Here is a 23,791-nt window from a genome sequence, read left to right as displayed (position 1 = left end):
CGGTGCAAGGTGTGGTCCGAGCGGCTTCCCAGACACGCAGCGAACCAGCCATGAGTGGCTCGTCATCCCCATCTACAGTACTTTCTGAAGCCATGAGTATGCCAGTGGTAACACCACAGACAGCTGACCTCCTTATGTGACCTGTGGCGGACATGCAAGGGTCCCGGTCTCTGACTTTGCAATTGATTGTGATATCCTTCTCACAATATTGCTGTGCGCGCTGATGTGCTATGTTTGCTTTTATCCAAGCATGATTGCGCTGCTGCGGTAAGCTGCGCGGCTGATTGAATGTGAGTATCTTGGCAGGCTCGGGGCTGTCAGGTACTGGGTGTTCACTGCACTTTCGGGATCTCCTGCTGGCATCCTGCACCGGCCTGGTGCGTCTATCAATCTTAGATACCCCAAACACCTCTCGAGCTTCTGGGTGGTCTGAGTTAGGGGTGCAGCATAGTGCCATTGCTGGCAGCACACACACCCAGACAGCCATTGCGCTGAACTAACACATTCTTGTGTGGTGGATCTTGTTGAGGTTTGGACGTATGCCCTCTTGGGGACTCGCTCTTTTTGTTACACCGTTTGTGATTGTTCAGATGTTTCAGTTGTGGCACATTGACCTTCCTCTCCCTGCTGGTGTTCGTAGGCCCCCCTCTGAGGTGTTCCCCTGGCCCTGTGCACGTGCGAAATGTCTTGACACATAGCACATACTAACATACTGACCTGGAATATCCGCGGTATGCACACTCTGTCACGCCGATACTCGGTCTTTTCCTACCTGCAGCGTCATGGGGTGGGGATTGCTCTCCTCCAGGAGACGCATATGACACAGATGGAGCTGGATAGACTCTGCAGGTGTTGGAGGGGCAGATATTTGGTACGACCGTCTCTGCGCATGTGCTTGGCACTCTGATATGGGTGAGGGCGGGTGTCCCCTTTATCTGTAAGGAAGCACTGGTAGATCCTGCGGGAAGGTACTCCCTAGCGCAGGGGCGGTTGAATGGTCAGGAAATCCTGCTAGGATCCCTTTACGCCCCAAACACAGATCAGCCCTCCTATCTAGAGAGCCTGAATCAAATCCTTTACCCATACGCTGGTCTCCCTTGGCTGATTGGAGGAGATTTTAACATGGTACTAGACGTGCATCTGGACCGATCTTTCCCTCCCCTCCGAGCTTCAACAGTGGCATCTAGTGCGCAAGCGTTTAGGGATTGGCTTTCGCACTGGGAGGTGCATGACCTCTGACGCGCGCAGCATCCTATAGATAGAATATACTCCTACTACTCTTCAGTTCATGATCTGCATGTCCGGTTGGATAATAGGCACCCAGTCGCTGCTCCTGCTCCTTGCCAAATCAGAATACCTAGGTAGAACACACTCTGATCACAACCCCCTATGGTTCCGGATTAGTTGGGAGGCGGACCGCCCACCTGTACCTACGTGGCGGCTGCAGCCTGCTGCGCTCGAGGATGCTGAGTTCTGATCATCGCTGGGCACGGCCATCTTAGCTTACTTTGAGGCCATTGAAGAGACGGCGATCAGCGCCTCGGTGGAGTGGGATGCACATAAAGCAGCTATTCATGGGCACTGCATAGGGGCCACATGGAATATACACAAAACGTTGTCAGCCTCCCTGTTGCGCTTGGAGTCGGAGCTCCTACGGTATGAGAGGGAGGGTGAGGGGATGGGTGAGCACTCGCGCACTCTAGGTGACCTGCGCACTAGGCATGCAGACCTTATGGACCAGCTGCTCTGCCACAATTATGCGGCGCACACGGCTAGGACGCATGCCAAGGCGGACAGAGCTGGCCGGCTGCTAGCCTGGTTGGTGCAGAGAGATGGGCGCGGAGGCCCTATAGGAGCGCTGTGCACAGCGGAGGGGGAGATGGTGTACACACAACGAGAAATCCATCGTGTTCTGATCGACCACTATAAGAAACTATACAAAGCCCGCAGCACTGGCCCTAGGCATGCGTTAGAAGCGTTCCTAGACACTGTTACCTTGCCTGCGGCATCTGAGGAACACAAAAACGAGCTTACTGCCCCCCTCACTCTGGAAGAGGTGGGTGACGCGATCTGGGATATGGTGTCTGGGAAAACTCCTGGGCCGGATGGCCTACGTGCCGAATACTATAAGGCGAACAGAGATATTCTTGCACCCCTGCTCCTCCAGCTGTACAACACAGCTATAAGTGACGGCTCATTTCCTCCGTCCATGCGGGAAGCGTTTCTGGCCTCATTGCCCAAGCCGGACAGATACCCCACTGCTTTTGGTTCGTACAGGCCGCTGGCAATGCTTAATGCAAAAATTCTTGCAGGGCAGCTTGCGCCAGTGGTCCCCCATCTAGTGCACTCCGATCAAAATGGATTCGTACCAGCGAGATCCACATCCCTGAATCTTAGGAGGTTTTTTAGGGTGGCGGCTGAAGCGACAAAAGAATGGCCCAGGGCGAGATGCCTGATAATAGACCTGGAAAAGGCCTTTGACTGCCTGGAGTGGGGTTACCTGGCAGCGGTGTTATTGCGCCACAACCTCGACGCGGGCTTCCTACAGATGGTTGAGCTTCTCTATAAAAATCCTGTGGTCCGTGTGAGGCTGGGCCCCTATATTTCTGAAGCAGTGGCGGTGGGCCGGGGCACCCGGCAGGGATGCCCCCTGTCTCCGCTACTGTTCGCGTTGGCCGTGGAACCCTTGGCGGTGGCAATGCGGCAGATCCTGGGAGACGGAGTACCCTTGAGAGATGTAATACCCTTGGGAGATGTAATTCACCAGTTATCGCTTTATGCTGATGACCTGCTGGTGTTCGTGAGGGACGTGACACACATACCGGAGCGACTAGCCCACTTGCTGGGACAGTTTGCGGTTGTCTCTGGGCTTCGGGTTGCTTCCCCGACTTCTGTATTATTTTGTCAATCTGCCTCTCTACATCCCGGCCTCTTTTTTTTAGTCGCTCAATGTGGTACTGCGGGACTTCATCTGGGGCAAGTCCCGGCACTGATTGGCGCTAGTGAAACTATTCCTGCCAACAGACAGTGGAGGGCTGGCCACCCCCTGTTTCGAGCATTACTACCTGGCCGCGCAACTCCAATGGATTGCCTGCTGGTTGGCGGATAGAGGTAGGGTCGATACCGCTACAGTTGAGCCGCCGTACTCACTGGAGCGTGTCACCAAGCTTTTCCACCCTCTGGCGGCGCCTGCGAGACCCACTCCACTGCTGCTGGCAGTGCCGTATAAGTGTTTTCGCAGAGCCCTTTTCCTCACTCGAGGGGTGCTCCCGTACGTGCCTGCGGTGCCTCTGGAGGTTTTTCCTGGAGGTGAGGGGGTCCTTACACGTCCCATCCTAGAGCACAGGAGGGCGGCGGACATCCAGACGCTGGGCGACCTTTTTAGAGATGGTGCGTTAGTGGCATATGAGACACTGGTCTCTGAGGACGGGCTTCCCCCTGGGGGGTTCCTGCTACATTGCTCCATAGTGGCGAAGATGACAGCCAAGTGGGGAGACGTGGCGACGGAGCCTGAACAGCATTGAACTATGCAGTATCTTCATGTTATGGGGAGGGGCAAACATCTGGTCTGCAGGTTTGCTGGGTCATTAAGGATACACACGGGGGGATACAACACTAGTTTGGCCCCGCTCAGGGGTAAATGGGAGCGTGACATGGGCAGGTAACTATCCGATAAGGAGTGGGGGAGAATTCTAAAAAGTCTGGCTCGCATTCCCAGAAACCTGCGCTTCCGCCAGATACAACTTTTTGTTGTTCATAGGGCCTACCTCACACCTGACCTCATCAATAGATACTTTCACCGCGTAGATGCGTCCTGCCCCAGATGCGGCGAGGTGGGTGCGGGGCACCTCCACCTCTTATGGAGTTGCCCTAGGCTGGGCTCCTACTGGAGTGTAATCGGTGAGCTGCTCAGGGAATGCACTGGTGGTATTATGCCCTTTGACTGGCTGGAATACATTTTGCACCATTTTAGGAGGCCGCCCAAAGACAGGGCATCGTCCCGCTTTTTAGATCTGGGATGGAGGTGGCTAAATGCCTCCTTACGAGGCTCTGGAAGGCACGTGACCCACCAGGCGTGCAGGCGTGGACCTCCTCCTTTCAGGCATGGGCCCGGGCGGAGTGGACAGCCATACGTAGAGAGGAAACGGTGGGGCTCTGAAAAGAACCAATAGCGGAGCGCTGGGAGCACATGCTTAACGCCTTGCAGCTACCGGGTGGGGTCAGGGGTGCGGGGGCGGCGGAGAGTTAGGCAGCGCCATCGGGGGTCGGAGTGTACCGTGGGCTGTTCTCTTGTCTAAATAATCAGTTGGATATTGTCTTTGACTCTTGAAGTCATGCAGTTATCAGGTGCAGGCCCAGTTGTGGCTGGGGCATGCGCGCGCAGCGGGGGGGCGAAGGAGGGAGGGGGAGGCGGCAGAGGGACTAACATGTATAAGTGTCGATGGTTTTGCCGCTATTGTTTTCTTCTTTTTGTTTATTCACAGTTGTTGTATAAAAGTCATCTTTGTGCACAAGTCCACGCTGGGAGGATCCACCCTAAACACTGCTAATGCAATAAGCGTAGTGTGTGGACAGTCATGAACTAACTTGGCGGGGGCTGCCCCGGCACCACGCGCTCGCGCCAGTATGGGACGGTTATCCTTGTGTTCCTTAATTGTAATGCTATAATGTCCATGAATGCAAATCTGACATGCCCAATTTACTGAGCTGACACTGTTGAAATGTCTAATGTACTGTAATATCTCTAAAAATGCTAATAAACAGATTTGACAAAACAAATAAGGAGCCCCCAATATTAACCTATGAGAGGGGTAGTACATGTACTACCTTTCAGTTACTTAGCACCCAGCCCTAAGGGCTACCTAGGGCCTACCTTAGGAGTGATGTATATGTAATAATAAAGGGGTTTAAGGTTTGACAAAGGGTTTTAAAGTTAGCATGGCAGTGTAAACTGCACACACAGGCTCTGCAATGGCAGACCTGAGGCATGTTTACAGTGCTTCTTGTGTGGGTGGCATAATTAGTGCTGCAGTCCCACTCGTAGCATTTAATCTCAGGCACTGGCACATGTAGAGTACTGCACTAGGGACGTAAAGGTAAATTACTTGTGCCAATTGTGGATATATCAAACCATGTTTTAGAGGATAAGCACATGCAGTTTAGCACTGGTTGGCAGTGGTAAAATGTTTAGAGTCCCAAAGCCAACAAAAAGAATCAGCAAAAATGTGAGGCAAGCAGGCAAAAAGTTTGGGGGAAGACAATCCTAAGGCAGTCAAGTCTAACACATGAACACTAAGGGGTCATTTGGATGGCGGGCGGACTTTGGCCGCCCGCCATCCTGTCGGGGATTGGGACCGCCCGCCATAAGGGCGGGGGTCCCGTGGGTGGTATTAGGATGCGGCTGCCACAGTGGCGGACGCATCCTGCATTTATACCATTGTGGCGGGCGGTGCTCTCTGCACCGCCCGCCACAATGCCATAAATGAATGTATGCATTTGCATACACAATGAGGCAGGCATCGCGCAGTGCCTACCGCATTGTGTATGCAAATGCAGGGGGGTACCACAGGTACCCCCTGTGTGCACCCCCCCACCCCTCCTTCACTTTGGGGGCCCGCAGGGGTTCCCCAAAGTGAAGACCGCATGCCTTTCCTTGGCGGCGTTGCCGCCACAGAAAGGCATTGCAAAATGCCCATCATAATATGGCTGGCGGTGTCTGATAAACACCGTCACCATATTATAGCTTTTCCGCCCCGGCCGCCAGGCGACGGGGGCGGAAAAGCGGCAGACGGTCGTTCCGTCCGCCGAGGTCCCCCCCGCCATACTAATATGGCGGGGGGAAACGAGTGAGGATACCTGGCGGGGGCAATCCGCTCGACATCCTAATGGGCCCCTAAGTATGTGGCTACAAAGTTAAGGGGTGAAGACAACAAGGACCCCCTGGGTAGTATATAGACTCCTAGGGCAGGGTAACAACTAGTGTGAGAAAAATCCCAGGACGTCTAATGTACACTGTGAACAATCGGGATGGGTCAGCAATCAAGCAGGAAAAATCAAACATATAACTATATCTATATAAAATATGTATCTTTAATAAGTATTTGTTTAAAAACAACATAGAATGTGTGACCACGAGGTCAACCCATATAATCAAGGTAAAAAATGATTCAATTACAAGCAGTTCAATTAAATCAAAACAACATAAAATTCGTCAACAATACATAAAATTCATACACGAAAAAGCATGTAATACATCAAATATTAAAAAGAGAACATAAGTACTCGACGCGCGTTTCGGCAGTGAACCGCCTTCTTCAGGAGACATAGGATAAATCCTGAAAATACATGTATGAGAGAGAAATGTCTATTAAAATACGTTCCATATATCAGCATATCAAAACATGACATTCCTTACTATCACACTAACCATCCTTCTCGATTTGTCCAAACAGTGGCAATGATTAGCAAAAAAGATCTTTGTCGATTGTATAGTACCTGACTAACTATAGCGATTCATGGATTGATCTTTCATAACTGGTTTCAACCTTTGTCAGAAGAACACATAGCTGATAGCCTATTTATGTGATTTACTGCTATACATTGGCTGGATTTTAACTGTTATATTATATCATATCGCCCCATTGATAGAGGTTGAGAATATGCAGTGGGTCGAACCATCTTATCTTATTACTACCAACATGCAGACATAGAAATATGTTTAAAGATACATATTTTATATAGATATAGTTATATGTTTGATTTTTCCTGCTTGATTGCTGACCCATCCCGATTGTTCACAGTGTACATTAGACGTCCTGGGATTTTTCTCACACTAGCTACAAAGTTAAGGTACAGGTTTCAGAAAGTCATAAGTGTAGATCAACATCCAGGCATGAGATCGCTTTGCCAATTTTAGTTAGTCCTCCAGCAATTACTTTTTCCTTATACATTTATTAAGTATTTTTTAAAGCGATGTATGGTAATGACAGGTCCCATAAGGATTATACTTCCGTAGTAGTTAAAGATTTTTCCAAAAAGGATTCAAAGGGCATCACCGGAGAGATAACAATTATTGACCATCAGTGTTTTCTTAATAGAATTTTCATTAGAGAGTTGGTGTCTGTAGCAACCCCTAATAAAAGCACAATGTCTGGCAGTTGTTTGTTTTGTAATGTTGAATTCCAAAACGGATGAGCTTCGGTGATGCAGTTCATTTTATCTTGAATACTGGCCTATATGTGTTCATTATTATTCCTTCAAGCAAGGCTGTATCTGAACCTCACAGTGCCTCACTGCCGTAGATAAGGGTTGGAAGAGGTTTTGCTGCCATAACTGTCAGCATTGGCGTGAGTGTGGGTCCTTTTAAGTTGTTATATAGGGTAAGGAATACGGCTATTCAAGTGTCTCCATTTCATATAAGTTCTTGTTTTTCTGGTGAAAAAGTTCCTTTGATTTCAATCAAGACCCCCATTCATTTTTATGCGTCACAGAAATAATAACAAACAGGAAAGCAAGACAAAAGCAAAAACAAAATTGGCTGAATTCCTGAACCCTAGCAGAGTGGACTTCGTTGTAATAGCCACTGGCTAGGGGTTCCATACTTGAGAGCCAATTACTGCAAATAATGCGCTCTACTTTCTAATTAAGTGTTGTTCTTGAAATCTTTAGAAGAATCTGACTGCCAGACCTAAGTAACTGTGTCAGTCGGCACCAAATGAGTTTCTCCTGCAGATACATTGAAAAGCATCTGACTGCTAGACCTAAGTAATTGTGTCAGTCGGCACTACATGAGTTTTTCCTGCAGATACATTGAAAAGCATCTGACTGCCAGACCTAAGTAACTGTGTCAGTCGGCACCAAATGAGTTTCTCCTGCAGATACATTGAAAAGCATCTGACTGCTAGACCTAAGTAATTGTGTCAGTCGGCACCACATGAGTTTCTCCTGCAGATACAATGAAAAGCATCCGACTGCCAGACCTATGTTCATTTAAGCAATCTATTAAGGGCACTTAAAAACTTGCCATGCCTGTCATAAATAAAACACTTTGGACTACAGATAACCAATAGAGTATCAAATAGGCTATGATTCGTTCAGTTTAAGCTAATTCTAAAATTCATCTGGTTGCTACGTTTGGACAAATTGTAACTCTCCAATCTGTTCTTTAAGTAGTCCATCCAATAAACAATTGGCCTCAATTAGTCCACAATTGGTTTATGATGCTTTGTGTCAAAGTAAAGTAAAGTTTGGCTAAGGTGTCTAAAGCAAAGAGTGTTGAACAACTATTAAAACCTGCACAACACCAAGATTCCTTGCTGTGTTTTGTGAAGGTTTTTTTTTGTCCTCCTCTAGCCATCTTTCTTGCTGGAATAGCTCTCAATCCACTGTGTGAGAGGATAGGCATGTCCATGCAAGGATAATGCTGTGTTCAGATTTATCTCCCTCATATAGAAAAGAGGAGGAGGAAGTCGGGACCTCCAGCATATATGGCTTAATCATTGGACCCACTTGTTTGTCGCCAATTTACGTAAAGCGCCCTGACAGTCTCCAGACTTTTCGAATCACTAGTAATATTGACCTGGCTCGTGTACTTAATGCTTTTAGGCAATATGCTATAAGTGGGGGATTTTCAAAGCCTACATATCTCTCGTCTCGCCAACAGAATCACATAAAAGACTAATTTGTTATGGGAGAGCTTACCCGTAAGCTTGCTTCTGGATGTTGCCCAAAAACTATAAGTTGAGGGCTTACCTCTATCTGATGTCCAATCACCTCCCTGATAAAGTTACATACTGATATCCAAAAGGGGGCAATCTTGAGACACTACATAAACATGTGTACATCTTCAGCCAATGGAAACTTGCACTTCGGGCATCCAAATGCTTTCCCAATGACTCTGTAAAGCATTTTTAGTTGACCCGTGAAAATCATCTAACCTCTGAGTTATTACGATGCCAAGATATGTCATTTGGGATTTTGCCCCCTGGCTCATTTTTCCAATCCATAACTTCAGTTTTCTGCACATTTATCTTATACCCTGATATCTTGCCAAAGCTCTCCACCCTCGCCATCAGACTGGGTATTGCTGTCTGTGGATTGGTTGTATATACCACCATATAGTCTGCATACAAAGCTAGGTTAACCTCCAACCCAGCTGACTGAAAGGGGGTTATGGTGGTATGTGGTCTAATCTGATGTCCTAGAGGCTCAATATACAGGTTGAAATGTAGAGGAGACAGGGGACACCCCTTTCTCGTACACCTAGTAATGTGGAACAAGCCTGAGAACTCCCCATTAGACAACACCCTTGTTATGGGCATCCTATACAGGTTTTTCACTGTGGTTACTACATTCTGAAGGAATCCAAAGCTTTTAAGGGTTTCTGAAAGATAATCCCAGTATACTTGATCAAAGGCTTTAGCTGGGTCTACCGCCACTACAGTTAGAGGGGATTTCTGAACTTGCGCCATTTCTATGACACCCAACATCAAATATGTGAGCTCATTTAGCTGCCTCCCCGGAATAAAACCTTTCTGATCTGAGTGGATAATACCCTGATAACCTGCGCAACCCTTGAAGCTAATATCCCAGAAAAGATCTTATAAGCTGTACTCAATAGAGATATTGGTCGATATGATTCTGCTCTTACAGGATCTTTATTAGGTTTCAACACGAGGACCACAGTTGCCTCTGACCAAGATGCCAGAGCTTCTTTAGCCTCCATATAAATCGTATTAAAAACTCCATTTAGAAAGGGGTTTAGCTTCTCAGTAATTCCTTTATAGAGCTCTACTGGATGGCCATCAGGGCCAGCCGCCTTCCAGTCACTCATTTTCCTACATTGTGCCCTGATCTCCTCTTCCGTGATCTCCAACTCTAGTATATCCACTTGCTCCCTTGTTAATATTTGAAGATCTAACTCCCTTAACCAGGCCCTAAACTTTCCTTTCCTGGATGTAGATCTTCCCTAATAAACTACTCAGAAACCTCCATGCCTCCCCTCTGATGCCTGCATTTGTTTTTAAGAGCACCCCAGTCTCCAGAGTCGTCAGATTCGGTATCGAGTTCCTGGCTCTATTTACCTTAACCTTCCAGGCCAGAAGCGAACTACACCTCTCGCCATAGGAGACATGCTGTAACTTGCTGACTTTCCATCTGTCCTGAATCCTTTTAACCAGCTGGGTCTCATACCCTACCTGCAGGTCTTCGAGTTCCTTTCGGAGCGCTGGTATCCTAGATGCTCCCTCAAATGAGGCTTTCTGAAGTCCGGATTCTTTCAGCTTAATTTCTGCTATAGCCACCTGATCACTCAAGCGTGTAGCTCGTCTCTTACCAATCATGATGGCACTTATTATAGCCCTTAAATATGGTTTGAGTGAATCCGCACTACTTGTGGATTTGCAGAATATCTATTAAAATAAAAGAAATCAGCTGTCTTATCCGCCAGACCTACTACCACCCCCTCATCCAACAGCATAGTTCTTTCAAGAGTCCACCTTCTCTGCCCCGCTTGTTTATGATTCTCTAAGTATGGGACCACAGGGGAATGATCAGAAAGCACTGCATGGCCATGGATCACAGACTCAACCTTGTCGTTCAGAGCCTAGTCCACCAAGAAGTAATCTATGCGCAAGTGATGGCCATGCTTTTTACTATAAAATGTAAAACCTCTAACTGCCCCCATCCTCCTTCGCCAGATCTCTAATAAATTTGGCTCAATCATCATATTTTTTAATCTGGAAAATGTCTTGGGGGACCTTACATATTTTACCTTTGATGTTCTATCAAGGTCTTTATTTAGGACTATATTAAAATACCCTCCAAGTATAATGGGAGCTGTAGCCTCCAAGAGACAGGATTGCAACTTCTCTGGCACATCTGGAGTATCGTTATTTGGACCACAATAAGTTGCACATGATACCAGACTATCCTGAATCCCTATATTAGCCACCAACCATCTACCAGAGATATCCGGATCATACTTCAATAGCTTTATTCCTAAATTATTTCTTATTACTAAGGCCACTCCTCTGGTACTACCTCTATGATCTTTGCACACTACATCCTGTACCCAACGTAATTTACTAAGACAGGACCTACACTACTCCTGCTCTAAATGAGTCTCCTGAAACATTATGATATGGCCCCACTGTTCTTGAGATATTCTGCCACCAATGCAAACTTCCTCCAGGATCGCAAATCATTTATATTCCAGGTTATGAATTGAATCTTTCCAACTTTATTCATTGCCCTTATCTTGTACCCACTTAAACTCTCCCTGCAAGTAATCCAGTTTAAGCTTATTTATCAGAAACATCCCTGGGAGAATCTTATTTTGGCTGTAATTTTGCAAGAAGAGGACATATTTTATCTTTTTTTCCCTATGCTCCCACCACCCTGTGCCCCCCCTACCCACACCCTCTGGGGAACCCCCCTTCTATTCTTAGGCAAAGATGTCCGCCATTCGGGAACCCCACCTCATGGAGAAAAATACAATCTAACAAACATAAATTTAAATCAAACTGGCCTTATATATAATGCCTCCATCTAGTATTACTTATCCAACGAACCCGAAAGTGGGCTTCTGGGAGCTAGATGTGGTGTCCCTGCTTCTCTCCATCTGAGCTAAGAAAGTATCTACCTCCTCAGGGAAACGTATATTATACATGTTCCTCCACATGATTTTTAACATTGCTGGGAATTTCTTCTGGACCTGAGCACCTTTACCACGTAAGTTATTCATCCTGAAACCTAACTCCCATTGTCTCTTGCCATTCTCTTTCCTATATTAGACCTCACGTTATAATTAAAGTACTCAAACTTCAAGGTTTTCTCCTTCAATGCGCGGCCCACCATCAGCTCTTTGAACGCACAGGTAAGAAAGCTGATCAGAATTTTCATAGGAGACTTTCTGTTGGGGTTTACTTTAAATGGATCTCTGTGCACTCTTTGGATTTCATTTTCGAGGTTGAAATCCAGCCTGTCTAGTAAAACCCCCTCTCGTAGTAGTTTACACATGAGGCCCTTCATATCTCCCTTTTCTGCACCTTCTGGGATGTTGAGTATCCTCAGGTTGTTCCGCTTACATTGAGTTTCCAGTTGTTCCAGATCTTCTTGCAATGTTTTGTATTGCATTTTCTTTTCTTTTTTTTTAAATCTTTTTATTAACAGTTCAGAAAACAGTGGTGGGCGTCATAATCAGACACTTCAATACTTACAGTTGTACCTTAGGAAAATCAAAGCATACAGGTCTTGTACATTTTAAAATACTCATTGCAGTTCAACACTAAACCGTCAATAATGCGAGTGGTTTGTCAACGGGAGTAATCTGGGGGGTTCGCATATGTGCCCCCTGTATTCGTTCCATTTTGACTATACCTCAGCCCATTTCCGGGCGCACCCCCTAGCTACATACACTGTCTTCTCCTGGAGCATGCATCAGTCCATATCCATTTTCCATGAGCCCAGTTTTAGAGGCCCCACTGCCCCTCAGAGTCTAGCGATGTTCCTCTTTGCAATTGTGAATCCCAGCGTGGCCCAGATCCTCCCACGGGGTGACAGGTCTGTGGGCTCCCAAATATTCAGTAGGCACCTCTTTGCCTCAACACGAAGCTCAACTTCCCACACCTCCTGCATGCATCTATGTATCCGTTTCCAATAAAGCTGGAGCACCTGGCATTCCCATCGTATGTGGAAGAATGTCCCCACCTCTCCACATATCCTCCTGCATACCCCATCCTCACTGCGGCCCATTAATTGCAACCTAGTCCCTGAGATGTGAACTTGGTGGAGACTTTTAAGCTGAATCAGCCTAAGTCTGGCTGATATAGCTACTTTCTTAGGGGATGATAGCGCACTCCTCCACTCTCCTCATCTATTTCTAACCCATCAGCCTCCCATTTCCCTTTAAGGTTCTACAATAAATCTGGGGAGTTATTAATCATTTTCTTTATATGTGAGTGAAATGGCATGTTCGGGAAGATGGCCGTCAAGTAGTCTGTCTTCCAGGGGAGAGGAGTCCGGGGGCTAGGTCCCCGGGGGGATGTTGGATAGCAGGGAGTGTCTGACCTGTAAATATTGGAAATATTCTGTTTGGGTGAGCTCATACGTGTGTTGAAGTGAGGCAAAGGGCACAACACCCTCTGGGCCCCATAAGTCTTTTATGTGGGTGATCCCGATTAAGTCCCCGTTGCAGAACCCTTTGGTACGGCTCAGAGTGCCCAATATTTCTGAAACCCATAGCGGGGTTGCCATAGTGAGAGTGTCCCCAATTTATGCTGCACTATGTGCCATAGTTGAACTGAGTGCTTGGTGGGTCCGGTAAGCGGGTACCTGCCAGGTTTGGAGTATAGCGCCGCCTCAAAATTCCCACCCGGTAGGAGCCACCGGTCCATTCCATATCCTGGATTGTTGCCGTCGCAATATGTGCCCTGATTAATGGCCGAAAGATGCGCAGCCCAGTAGTACTTCCGGATGACGGGGAGCGCGATACCTCCGTCGAACCATCCCAGAGTAAGTTTCTGAAGGGAAATACGGGTCGCCCCGGACCATAGTAGCTCTCTCAGGGCCCGATGTAGCTGGCCAATACAGGTCGGAAACGACCGAATTCGGCCGTTTCCGACCGGTATTTGGCCTTTTGAGATGTAGGGGACCTTTTTTTGTTCGATTCGGTATTTTACCAATTCGGTAAAATTACCAAATTTGAAAAATACCGAATCGGTAAGTTTACCGAGTTTTAAAATTCGGGAATGTAGGTGGGACTACTTTCAGTCCCACAGGCCCTTCAGATTCGGTATTTTAACACCCAATCCAATTGGGTGTTAAAATACTGAATCCAGGTGTGCATGCACACCTATGCCATGTGACAGACAGACATGCCCTTAGGGCATGTCTGTGTGCCACATGGCACACAAGCCAGTATTGGGGGTGCTAGAGGGTGTCAAAGTGACACCCCCTGCACCCTTGCAGAAATCGGTAATTACCAAATCGGTAAATACCGATTCGGTAATGCACATTGATTCCTATGGGCTTCAAGGCCCATAGGAATCAATGGGGGATACAGATTCGGTATTTACCGATTCTGAAATACCCACATCTCCCCTCCTCCAGTTTACCACTTCTTAAATACCGAATCGGTATGATTCGGTATTTAAGAAGTGGTAAATTGGAGTTTACCTACATCGGGCCCTCAGTGTGGTTTCAATAGACGCAAAGTAGGACTGTGGAACCAGGTCTGGATAATTTTGAAGGGTGTATTGCATTTTCAGTACCTCAATGTCCCGAGAATTCTGGCTCATTCCTGCTGATAGAACTTTCACATCTTCCTCAAGGGTTGCAGTATGCTCTGCAACACTATCCAGGTTTTCCTCCAACACCACAAATATCTCCTGTATACCTTTCTGATTAACCTCTGATATCTCAAATTTCTTAAAGATGTCTGACCTTAGGCTAAATATTATATTTTCCATCGGGTTTTCAGCTCTCTCCTCAACATGGGAGCCAGCCTCTGACTGACACAGGCTTGCCTCAGTGGATATCTCTGTAGGGACTTGACCCTCCCTTTGGCCTACCGGTACCTGTCTTCCTTCAGCTAAGTTTTCCATTGGGGAGAAACAGTTACTGAAATAGATCGCCGTTAGCTTTTAACGAGATGGCCTGTTCTTGACCCTCTACCCCACCCCACCCCTGAACTGATACTGCAGTTTTTTGTCTGCCCCATGATTTTAAAATAGGAGTTAAGTGAAGGTGTGGGTTTGAGAAAGGTGCAACGTTATTTCAACACACAGCATTTGGGTCTCCCAGAGCTTTTCACAGATTTTTTAATGGGAAACATGGTAATCGCCTCATTAGCAGTCCGCTCCCCTACCCTATGTATTTTTTAGTTGCGGTAACTGATGTGTATCAGCGGTGAAGACTCTTTCCACCATGCTTTCTACAATGTGCTTCCCAGAACCTCCCACACTGGCACCTTCCCCTTCAACCCCCTCCAAGTGGTCCTTAGATACTAATAGTACCTGAGGAGGGGAGGTTCTTTCCATTGATGACTGCTGTACCTGCATGCTGCCAGTGCCCTTTTCCTCCAGTCTCTTATGACTCCATGCCCTAAGATTGGCGACATCCAGGAGGCCTTTACTTCCTCTCTGCTCCCCATCTTCTGGGGACTTCTGACTTTCTACAGAACCCTGAACTGTGCTGACTCTGCCGGAGCCCACCCTAAAGCCAGCTCAAGCCGTAGCAGCCTGGGATCGCTGCAGAAGTGCCGACGCCCAACTCCAGCTAGACTCCCGAGGCTGCTTTGCTTCAGATCTCATCAGCATCACTACCAAAAAAAAAATACACAACAGAGCCACTGTAGAAAAAAGAAATCTAATGTAGTAAGTACATTCTGGTTTTAAAAGTTTTTTTAGAGAGTGATATTGTATTGTTGTCAACCGAAAACCAACCAGCCGCCATATTCCCCCCTGGGACATCTGTTTTGTGAAGGTTGTAGGAAGGCCAAAGAGTTGAAAAGGCAAGGGCAGATTTTTGTGGATCCACATCTTGTGACTGGATCCCATTAGTAATACCTCAGTTTTTGCCCAATAAAGCGTTAGCTCACTATTATTCATCCAGCAGGCTACATCCTCCAGTCCTCGAATCAGAATTTCAAAGTCATCCTCATGTCTTTTGATGAATCTGGTTTCATCCGCATAGGAGTGATATTGCAACCGCCATGTCTTGAGAACAGAAATTTGCTGAATTACTGAAAAGAATTGGAGATAGTGGGGAAACCTTAGGTATCCCACCCTCCATGTTAGCATCTGCTGATAGTTTGACCCTTTGGGGCTGATTCCCAAAAGCATTATTGAGTATGGAAGTAGTGCTACAGACCACTTTTTCACATACTCTTTCATGCCTTTAGGAATCAGCCCTGACGTCTAACGCCCCATTATTAAAAACAAGGCTATGAGGGCACAGTTCGTTCTGTTTGTACTACTTATATATTCCAATGTTAAATGTTTTGGGGCAATTCAAGAAGATGTGTAAGATTATGTAAATGAGTTCTACAGGGGCACTTCTATACGTACCCCAAAATATCCTTATGAATAGGCACCACTGTGTTAGCTACGGCTTGATGTCTAAACAACATATTTTTTAAACTCTTTCTATCCCCCAAATAACCTTGTGAAAACAGTGCAAGAATGGTATGACAAAGGTGTTATTATCCATTTGCATGACACATAGAGCATGACAATCCATTGTATAGGAATTCATATCCGTTGCTATCTTACTAATAGCATGAAGTATCCTTTTAACTCAAGTACATGCAATTAACTTCACATTTGGAACGCACAAAAGCTATCTAATCTGCTTGAGAATATTTGAATTGCATGACATTGAATGGAAACTACATGACTAAATGCACCCCTTATACTTGACTGATCATAAACAATGGCTCTCACGGACTTAGTGGGCTGGTGAATCGAATTGCTGCAGAACCTAAGAAGCCCATACCATAGGTAAGCAGACAGACGGGAGGGAAGGCAGGCGGGCCACCCAACCTATTTCAAGGACCAGGGAGAGTTATTCATAAGTGGCTGTGCTTACCTGCCTAATTATGAATACCGGTGCAGCAACTCTCCCGTCATGCTGCTTTTTTCATGTTCTCTTTTATCTTTCTCCCTTTGTTTGAGACCTTCGGGAGAAAACATCTGTGAGAGCTTATACTCTGGGGTTCTGTTGTCTGAATATGCCCGGTCAAATATTTGCATGCTTTTCATAAATATACATACCTTAACACACAGACTGGACACTTTTTTGATTAAGGTAGTTAACCACACCATTAAAAATACTTATTGGATTACCTAACCTTTTTAATGATCACCCACTTCTTACGTCTACACTTCCCCTAAAGCCCTCACACCCACATGCACCAACTGGCAGGAACAAAAGATCTCCGATAAAGAGTCCCTTTATGGGTGCCCGTCAGATATTGCACCGCCAGTCTGACGAGGAGCAAAACCCAGATAATGAAGCATGACACTTAGCTTGCTGGGTGTGTGAGGGTTTAGTTCTGAAAGGGGGATTCCCCTCCCCCTTTTCCCACTTTTTGCTTGGTTCTCCTATTCTTTCCCACTTTGGGGAACAGTGTATCCTTTTTTGGCTATACAGTTCTAGGGCATATACACTGGACCCCGTTAAAAATAACCCTCCCGGTTCCTCCCTTTGTTGAATATATCCACCTGGCTAATAAAATATTGTCCAAAGCATCATGTGCCCCTTGACATATAGAGCATAATCAAGGTAATACGTCAATCCAATTCAGCTTGCATTATCATTTAACTCTCAACTTTACATGTGTTCTGAAACTGTATCTATTTTGTCCTTTAGCATATCTGTTTCTGAAAATACTCATCTTTTTCAATCAAATACTACTTTCCATTTTAGGTAAATAAACTAATTTCCCAGAAGAAAAACTAATTTTTTTGGGACAAAAGCATAATCTTGCCTTCAAAATGATACTCTTCATATGTTCGAAATACAGAGACCCCAAACATCAGCTTGTCATGTCCATCAGTTATTCACATGTATAAATGCCTCACATGGACAGATTCTGCATCAATTGTCACAGTATTGCAATCATATACCAATGAGTCTCCCCATAACATCAAGGATGCATATATTATGCTACTAAAGCCAGCTATTATATCAGGGCCACTATTGTGCCAAGGCTGGGCACCATATGGCCATGATGCCCACCACTTATCAGTCACAGTTATTATTATGTGAAGGCCAGCCACCAGCAATGGCTAAAAGTAGGCTTGTCACAGAATTGAAGATTGTTGGAAGGTGCATGTAACTAAGTCAAACCCAAATTGCTTTAGCACACCCCTGTACTTATAAGCTATATGGGTTTGAGAAGTCATGCTTGATTTGGTTTATATGCAGGCAGTGCATCATGACTATTCACAGCTTATGACGAATGCCCTAACCACAAACATCCCCGCTAACAATTAAAAAATGATGTGTCCCCATGGATCAATTTTCCTATAATTCATAAACTAAACCCTTCTGCAACTAAATGAACTTATATTTACATATATTACATATGATTTAATGATTTGTGGTCTGGATCCTATTAATCTTTAATCTTATCTTTTCCCATTTTTAATCAGTAAACCCAAGCTCCATTGATAGCTATGGAAAAAACTCTGTGTTATGTTCCATCTAGGGCCCAACAGGAGTCAACCCTGATTTCCATTGTGGATGAAGGCACTTGTTGAATCACGACAGGTTGGATTTACATTAGTGATGAGGGGAATTTCTCCTTTTGAATATAGTGCCCTCACACACCCATGCTTCATCATCAGGCGTTGCTCCTCATGGGGGTGGCGCTGCAATCCCTCACGGCCCCCTCGAGAGGGCTCTTTGGCGCAGATCTTTTAAGGAGACACCGCAGTTGTGCATGCGGGTATGTGGGCCTCTAAAAAAGGTGAGTGAGTGTTAAAATTACCGAATGGTACCCAGAACCTGTGTTTATTCAGGGGTCCATATGGTAAATTTAAGGATGTGGATCCTGGAGCTCATCTTTTGAACAAATATAGAGGGCAGATGTGTGTCTAACCGCTGCTCTCAGGATGTGTGCTATAGTGAAAAAGTCCTACATAAAATAAGGTCAACATGTTCTGTGCTCTCAAGTGGTTCCTAAAGGATCCCGTGGTGCTTCGTCAGGACCGGGGTGTGATGTGAAAAACAAACAACATGAAACAGGTTCCAGGAGGAAGGAGTATTAGCGTTCTTGCGATGATAGGGACTCTTACTGTAGGTACCTATCCCCAACCTGGTGAGAAAAAAATGAAATGTAAAGTTAACGAACGTGTAGTTCCAGGAGGAGATGAAATGTAAATGTAAATGTATAGGCATTTATATAGCGCACTACTTACCCATAGGGTCCCAAGGCGCTTCGACCGCTGCGAAACCCTTCCTGGCTTCCCTGAGAGATGGTCCCTTAATGGGTATCTCCAGGGTGAGACCAGGCATCCCCGGCGGTCTGGTGGGGCCGTTAGTGAAGATGAGGCAAGCTAATGCCCAGAGTTGCCGAGTGTGATCGCTGATCAGAGTGGGCACCGAGGCGAGAGAATTATCGAGTCCGCTGACCCTGGTCCAGAAACCTGCCGCGCCGGGAATCGAACCCTGGTCCCGGGACGTCCTCTGCTCTTGGGTCTGCCGCCTCTAACCAGTGAGCCACACTACTTCATGACTTATCTGGGTATTGAAATCTACTGCAAACGTTGGTGCATACTCAGTATGAATTATGTAACTCTTCTCAGAAAGCGCAAATTAAAGTTTTGCAATTGGAATTGACTACCAATATCTTTTGTTGGACTATGCAATAATGTTTTTAAAAATAATATTCTCGCCAAATTCTTCTATTTAGTCCAGTAAATCGCTTGCCAGATGATTAATCACTGGACTCCACTTTGTGGCTATTCATCCTTTTGAAGCATTTTCTATTATGTTATGCCTAAGAAATGGGCACAACTGGGTTGAAAGGTTGTTGGTCAACTTGGAAAAGATGGATTTTTTACCCTGATCTATAAAAGGGGCAGGCAAACTACATAGTCACAAACTGCATTTTGTAGTATGAGAAGTAGTAGTACAACGTTGCAGTACTAAGATACTACAAAATGCTATTCAGTCATCTATATGCACAGACCTCCACCGCTCCTATAGTTTCTGTGTTGAGGTCCCCACTATGTTCTGAAATCTCCACACACATAGGTCTATGTTTTAGTAGTAAATATGGGAGAGGTACAGGAAAGTGGTTTGGAAATTAGGAATACCTACACCTAAATGGGAGAGGTTTAGGTAGGTGTAAGGAGGGACACCATTTTGGCTTTGTGTATGGTCTGGCCAACCTTCTTGAAAAATATCTTTAACCAACCAAGTTACAAGACCAGCTACCCTCATTAAGTCAGAATTTCTCAATACACTCTGTTTCGTCACTGAGATCTGGAGAGAATGGTTTTTAGAGGTCAATCTAGCAATGGGCGCACTGCCTGTATGGAAGCACTAATGAACAGTAGTTTGTGGTGCAACTGGGTGAGTGGAAAACCATGTAACCACCCAATGGTAGTGTCAGCAAGCCGGCAAGACCTCCCAATTACTACATAGACGTACCCTATGCACACTCTTGATATTTCTGTACACGTAGGTGATAGTACATAAAATTCATGGTAATGCAAACATGCAGAGAAACAGTTAATGTTGACAAAAAAGTGGAAAAGAATAGTGTGACAAGGGAAGATCCTTTTGTCCCTATTTAATTTTCAAGGCTTAACAACAGCCAGCCGACACGTGTTTCATTGCATCACGCTAATCTTCAGGGCTCTAGGTAGCTGTGTTTGAGCCAAAGGTCGCTCTGCCGGTGATACTTCCGACCCGGTGGGGCCCAAGACCGTCTTAAATTCCAATGTAGATGAGAGGATGTGGACTTGAAGCGAAGTGCGCTTCTCGCTTATACCCGGGAACTGAAGTTCATGTTTATAGGGAGCCAGTCGCTCCAAGATCTTAGGGTCCAATGAAGCGTTGAGTAACGTTGGAGGAACAGAGGTAGCTCTGTACCTTTGTAGTAAGCATAAGTTATTTTCGTCTAGAGTTCAGAGTAGCTGTTCCCGGGTCGCCGTGTTCCTGGTAGTGGACACAGCTACCTAGAGCCCTGAAGATTCGCGTGATGCGATGAAACACGTGTCGGCTGTCACACTATTCTTTTCCACTTTTTTGTCAACATTAACTGTTTCTCTGCATGTTTGCATTACCATGAATTTTATGTACTATCACCTACGTGTACAGAAATATCAAGTGTGTTCATAGGGTACGTCTATGCCGTCACTGAGATCTACCCATAATTAATACTGAAAAGTGGGAAATCTGAAACCTAACTCTCCTTTAGCTGTTGTTTTATTTAAATGGCTAACCTGTCTCAAACTATCCAGCTAATACTCTTTTATGAAGCTATAGCAGCAAGACTCTTTCTCTGTTTGATTGTGAACTTAACAAAATATATATATGTGTCAAAAGAGGATATATCTCATATTCCATATCATAAAAATGCATTCTGTATATGCTATTAACAACCGCTTCCTCTAAATGACTGAATTTGCCAGAAATGGGTGGGACACATGACCATTAAGCAAGTAGAACTGAAGACCAGTGTGTGTGTGTGTGGGTGTGCGTGTGTGTGTGTGCGTTTGAGTGTGAAGGAGTATGTAATTAAGCAAATTTTAAAGGTTTGATCTGTTTCTTTTCAGCCTGAGAACAAGCTCTGCAACGGATCTGATAAAGAGTGTGTGTCACCAACCTCTAAAGACGCTAAGAAAGAAACACTTAAGGTACGTGGCCCTTTAATATATTCTTGATATGATTATGGCCATAAATCCAAGTTATGCAGAAAGCTGTGAGGTATTTACAACAATTGGAAATTAGGTATAACATGCAAGTCGAATTTTTAGCGCACCAATGTCAAGATATTGTGCCTTGCCAATGCTATCCCCAAAGACTTCACTAAAATATGGCAAAAGACATTGTCACTTCCTAACTTAGTCTGAATGGCACTCTGCTTATCCTATGCTTAAAATCCTGCTAGAAAAACAGACATTTAAGGTGAGCAGATTCAGAGTGCCAGTGGTGTCATAGGGTTCTCCTTATGAAGGAGCTGCTCTCCACCTAAAACTTAAGCACTCTCCAGAGTTCCTTGCTTCCTTTTCGTGCATAATGGATGCATCACTCTAAGCCTGAAATGGTATTGTCTTGACTTATACTGGGTGCTCCCTTGTGTCTGGACAAAGCTATACTTCTCCGAAGAGCTCTAACAAGAGAGAAACACATGTCTGGGGTTGCTATTATTCACTTCAGGTTGGCTTGGATGGTATTTTACAAATCCATAACTGTAAAACTGTGCCTCGGATGGTAAAAGGCTTTTGTCATTTTTACCTCAGCATGGATGGCACAAGCAAATCCTATGCATAAAGACTTTGCTGTAAAAATAGCAAAAGGTTTTGCAATGTCTAGCATGGTGTGGATAGTACTGTGCTAATTCTGTGCTTAAAAACTGCTGAGGTGAGCAGATTGAGAGTGTCAGTGGTGTTGTTGGGTGCTCATATGAAGGAGCTGCTCTCCATCTAAACATGGGACCTGCCCAGAGCTTCTTGTTTACTTTTTTGCATAAGTTATGCAGCACTCTAAGCCTGAAAGAGTATGTTCAGTGAATACTGAAAATAACAAAGGTTACAGGAACTTTATAGTTAGGCTCAGTTTTCTCTCACACAAAACCAATGAAATTCGGCAGTTATAGTTGCCTGAGCTAACTATAATTTACACCCTACAATGCACTGCTTATGAGATCACATTTTTATCACTGATGACATGGTCAGTGACATCACTCATGACATCACTCATGACCTCTCAAATGACATCACTGATTACATCATCCACAGAACCACTCACCCCATGCAATCTCTTGTAGGCCTACTCACACACCCACACAACAACTCACATACACATTCACAGACCCATACAAGGACTCACAAACCCACTCACTTCTCCATAGAGCCACTCACATACCCACCCACGCGTACTGCCACTCACACAACCATACTCTCACCCAGACAGCCACTCATACAACCAGTCACTCACCTGTACAGCCACTTACACACTCACCTTTACAGATACTCACACACACACGTTTTTACCTACACAGTCACTGACATACCCACTCACTCACACAAACAGCCTCTGAACACAGCCCCTCACTCACCCATTCAGGGAGTCACACACTCACTCAAACACCCACACAACCACTTACATACCCATTCACACATCCATACAAGCACTCACACATCCACTCACTCACCTATACAGCAGTTAACACAGATACTTACTCTCCAATACAGCCACTCACATACAAACTCACTTAACCAAACGCCCACTCAAACAGCCACTCACTTACCCATACAACCACTTACATACCCAGTCACTTGCTCATACAGTCATTCAGACACTCACTCACTCACCCACTCACCCATACGGTCACTACACACCCACTTACCCACCCATAGAGCCACTCACACTGCCACACACTCATCCATTGCCACACCCACTCAATCACCAATACAGCTACCCGTATGGCATCTCACTCACCCACACTACTCACACACCCACTTACACACTCATACAGCCACTTACACACCCATACACACAAAGATACATACAGTCACACAGCCACTCATAATATATGTTAGAAGTATTATCACTCAGTAGTAATGCACATAATAAACTAATTTAACTTTTGTAGTAGGTTAGTATATATGTTTAACACTCATAATCTCTTAAAAACACTTACACTCACTTGATGATGTCATCAGTGATATCATTTGAGATGTCATCAGTGATGTTATTAGTGATGTCACTGACCATGTCATCAGTGATGAAATATGCAAGGTCATAAGCAGTGCATTGCGGGGGCATAAGTTATAGTTAGCTCAGGTAACTATAACTGTAGGAAACTATAACAATGGTTTCGTAAGAGTCAAATCAGAGCTTAACTATAACGTCCCTGTAACCTTTGTTTCTTCCCAGTGAATTTCTATTTTTTTTATTCCATTTCCTAACTATATCATCCCTGTAACCTTTGGGTTTTTTCAGTGTGTATATATATATATATAAAAAAAATTAAGCAATGACATGGAGAAGAACTTAGACAAGCACGAGAAGGAGGTACAAATCAGGAAACAAAGGAAATTTCGTAGAGACG

The 23,791-nt window shown here is 45.2% G+C and overlaps 1 protein-coding gene across 2 annotated transcripts in view; it reads left to right on the top strand.

Moving 5' to 3' along the window:
* Nucleotides 1-23,791, top strand: part of OSBPL5 (oxysterol binding protein like 5) — an 841,363-nt gene that overhangs the window by 372,947 nt on the left and 444,625 nt on the right. For both annotated transcript variants that reach the window (XM_086957869.1, XM_086957868.1), the window contains exon 4: nt 21,291-21,371. In XM_086957869.1, coding sequence (XP_086813995.1) covers nt 21,291-21,371 — 81 coding nt within the window. The remainder of the gene's footprint in view (nt 1-21,290; nt 21,372-23,791) is intronic.

The sequence above is a fragment of the Lissotriton vulgaris genome, chromosome 2_1 (assembly GCF_964263255.1).
Source record: "Lissotriton vulgaris chromosome 2_1, aLisVul1.2, whole genome shotgun sequence".
Taxonomy (NCBI): Eukaryota; Metazoa; Chordata; class Amphibia; order Caudata; family Salamandridae; genus Lissotriton; species Lissotriton vulgaris.
The sequence above is the reverse complement of the archived record's forward strand: the minus strand, read 5'-3'. Positions and strand labels throughout refer to the sequence as shown.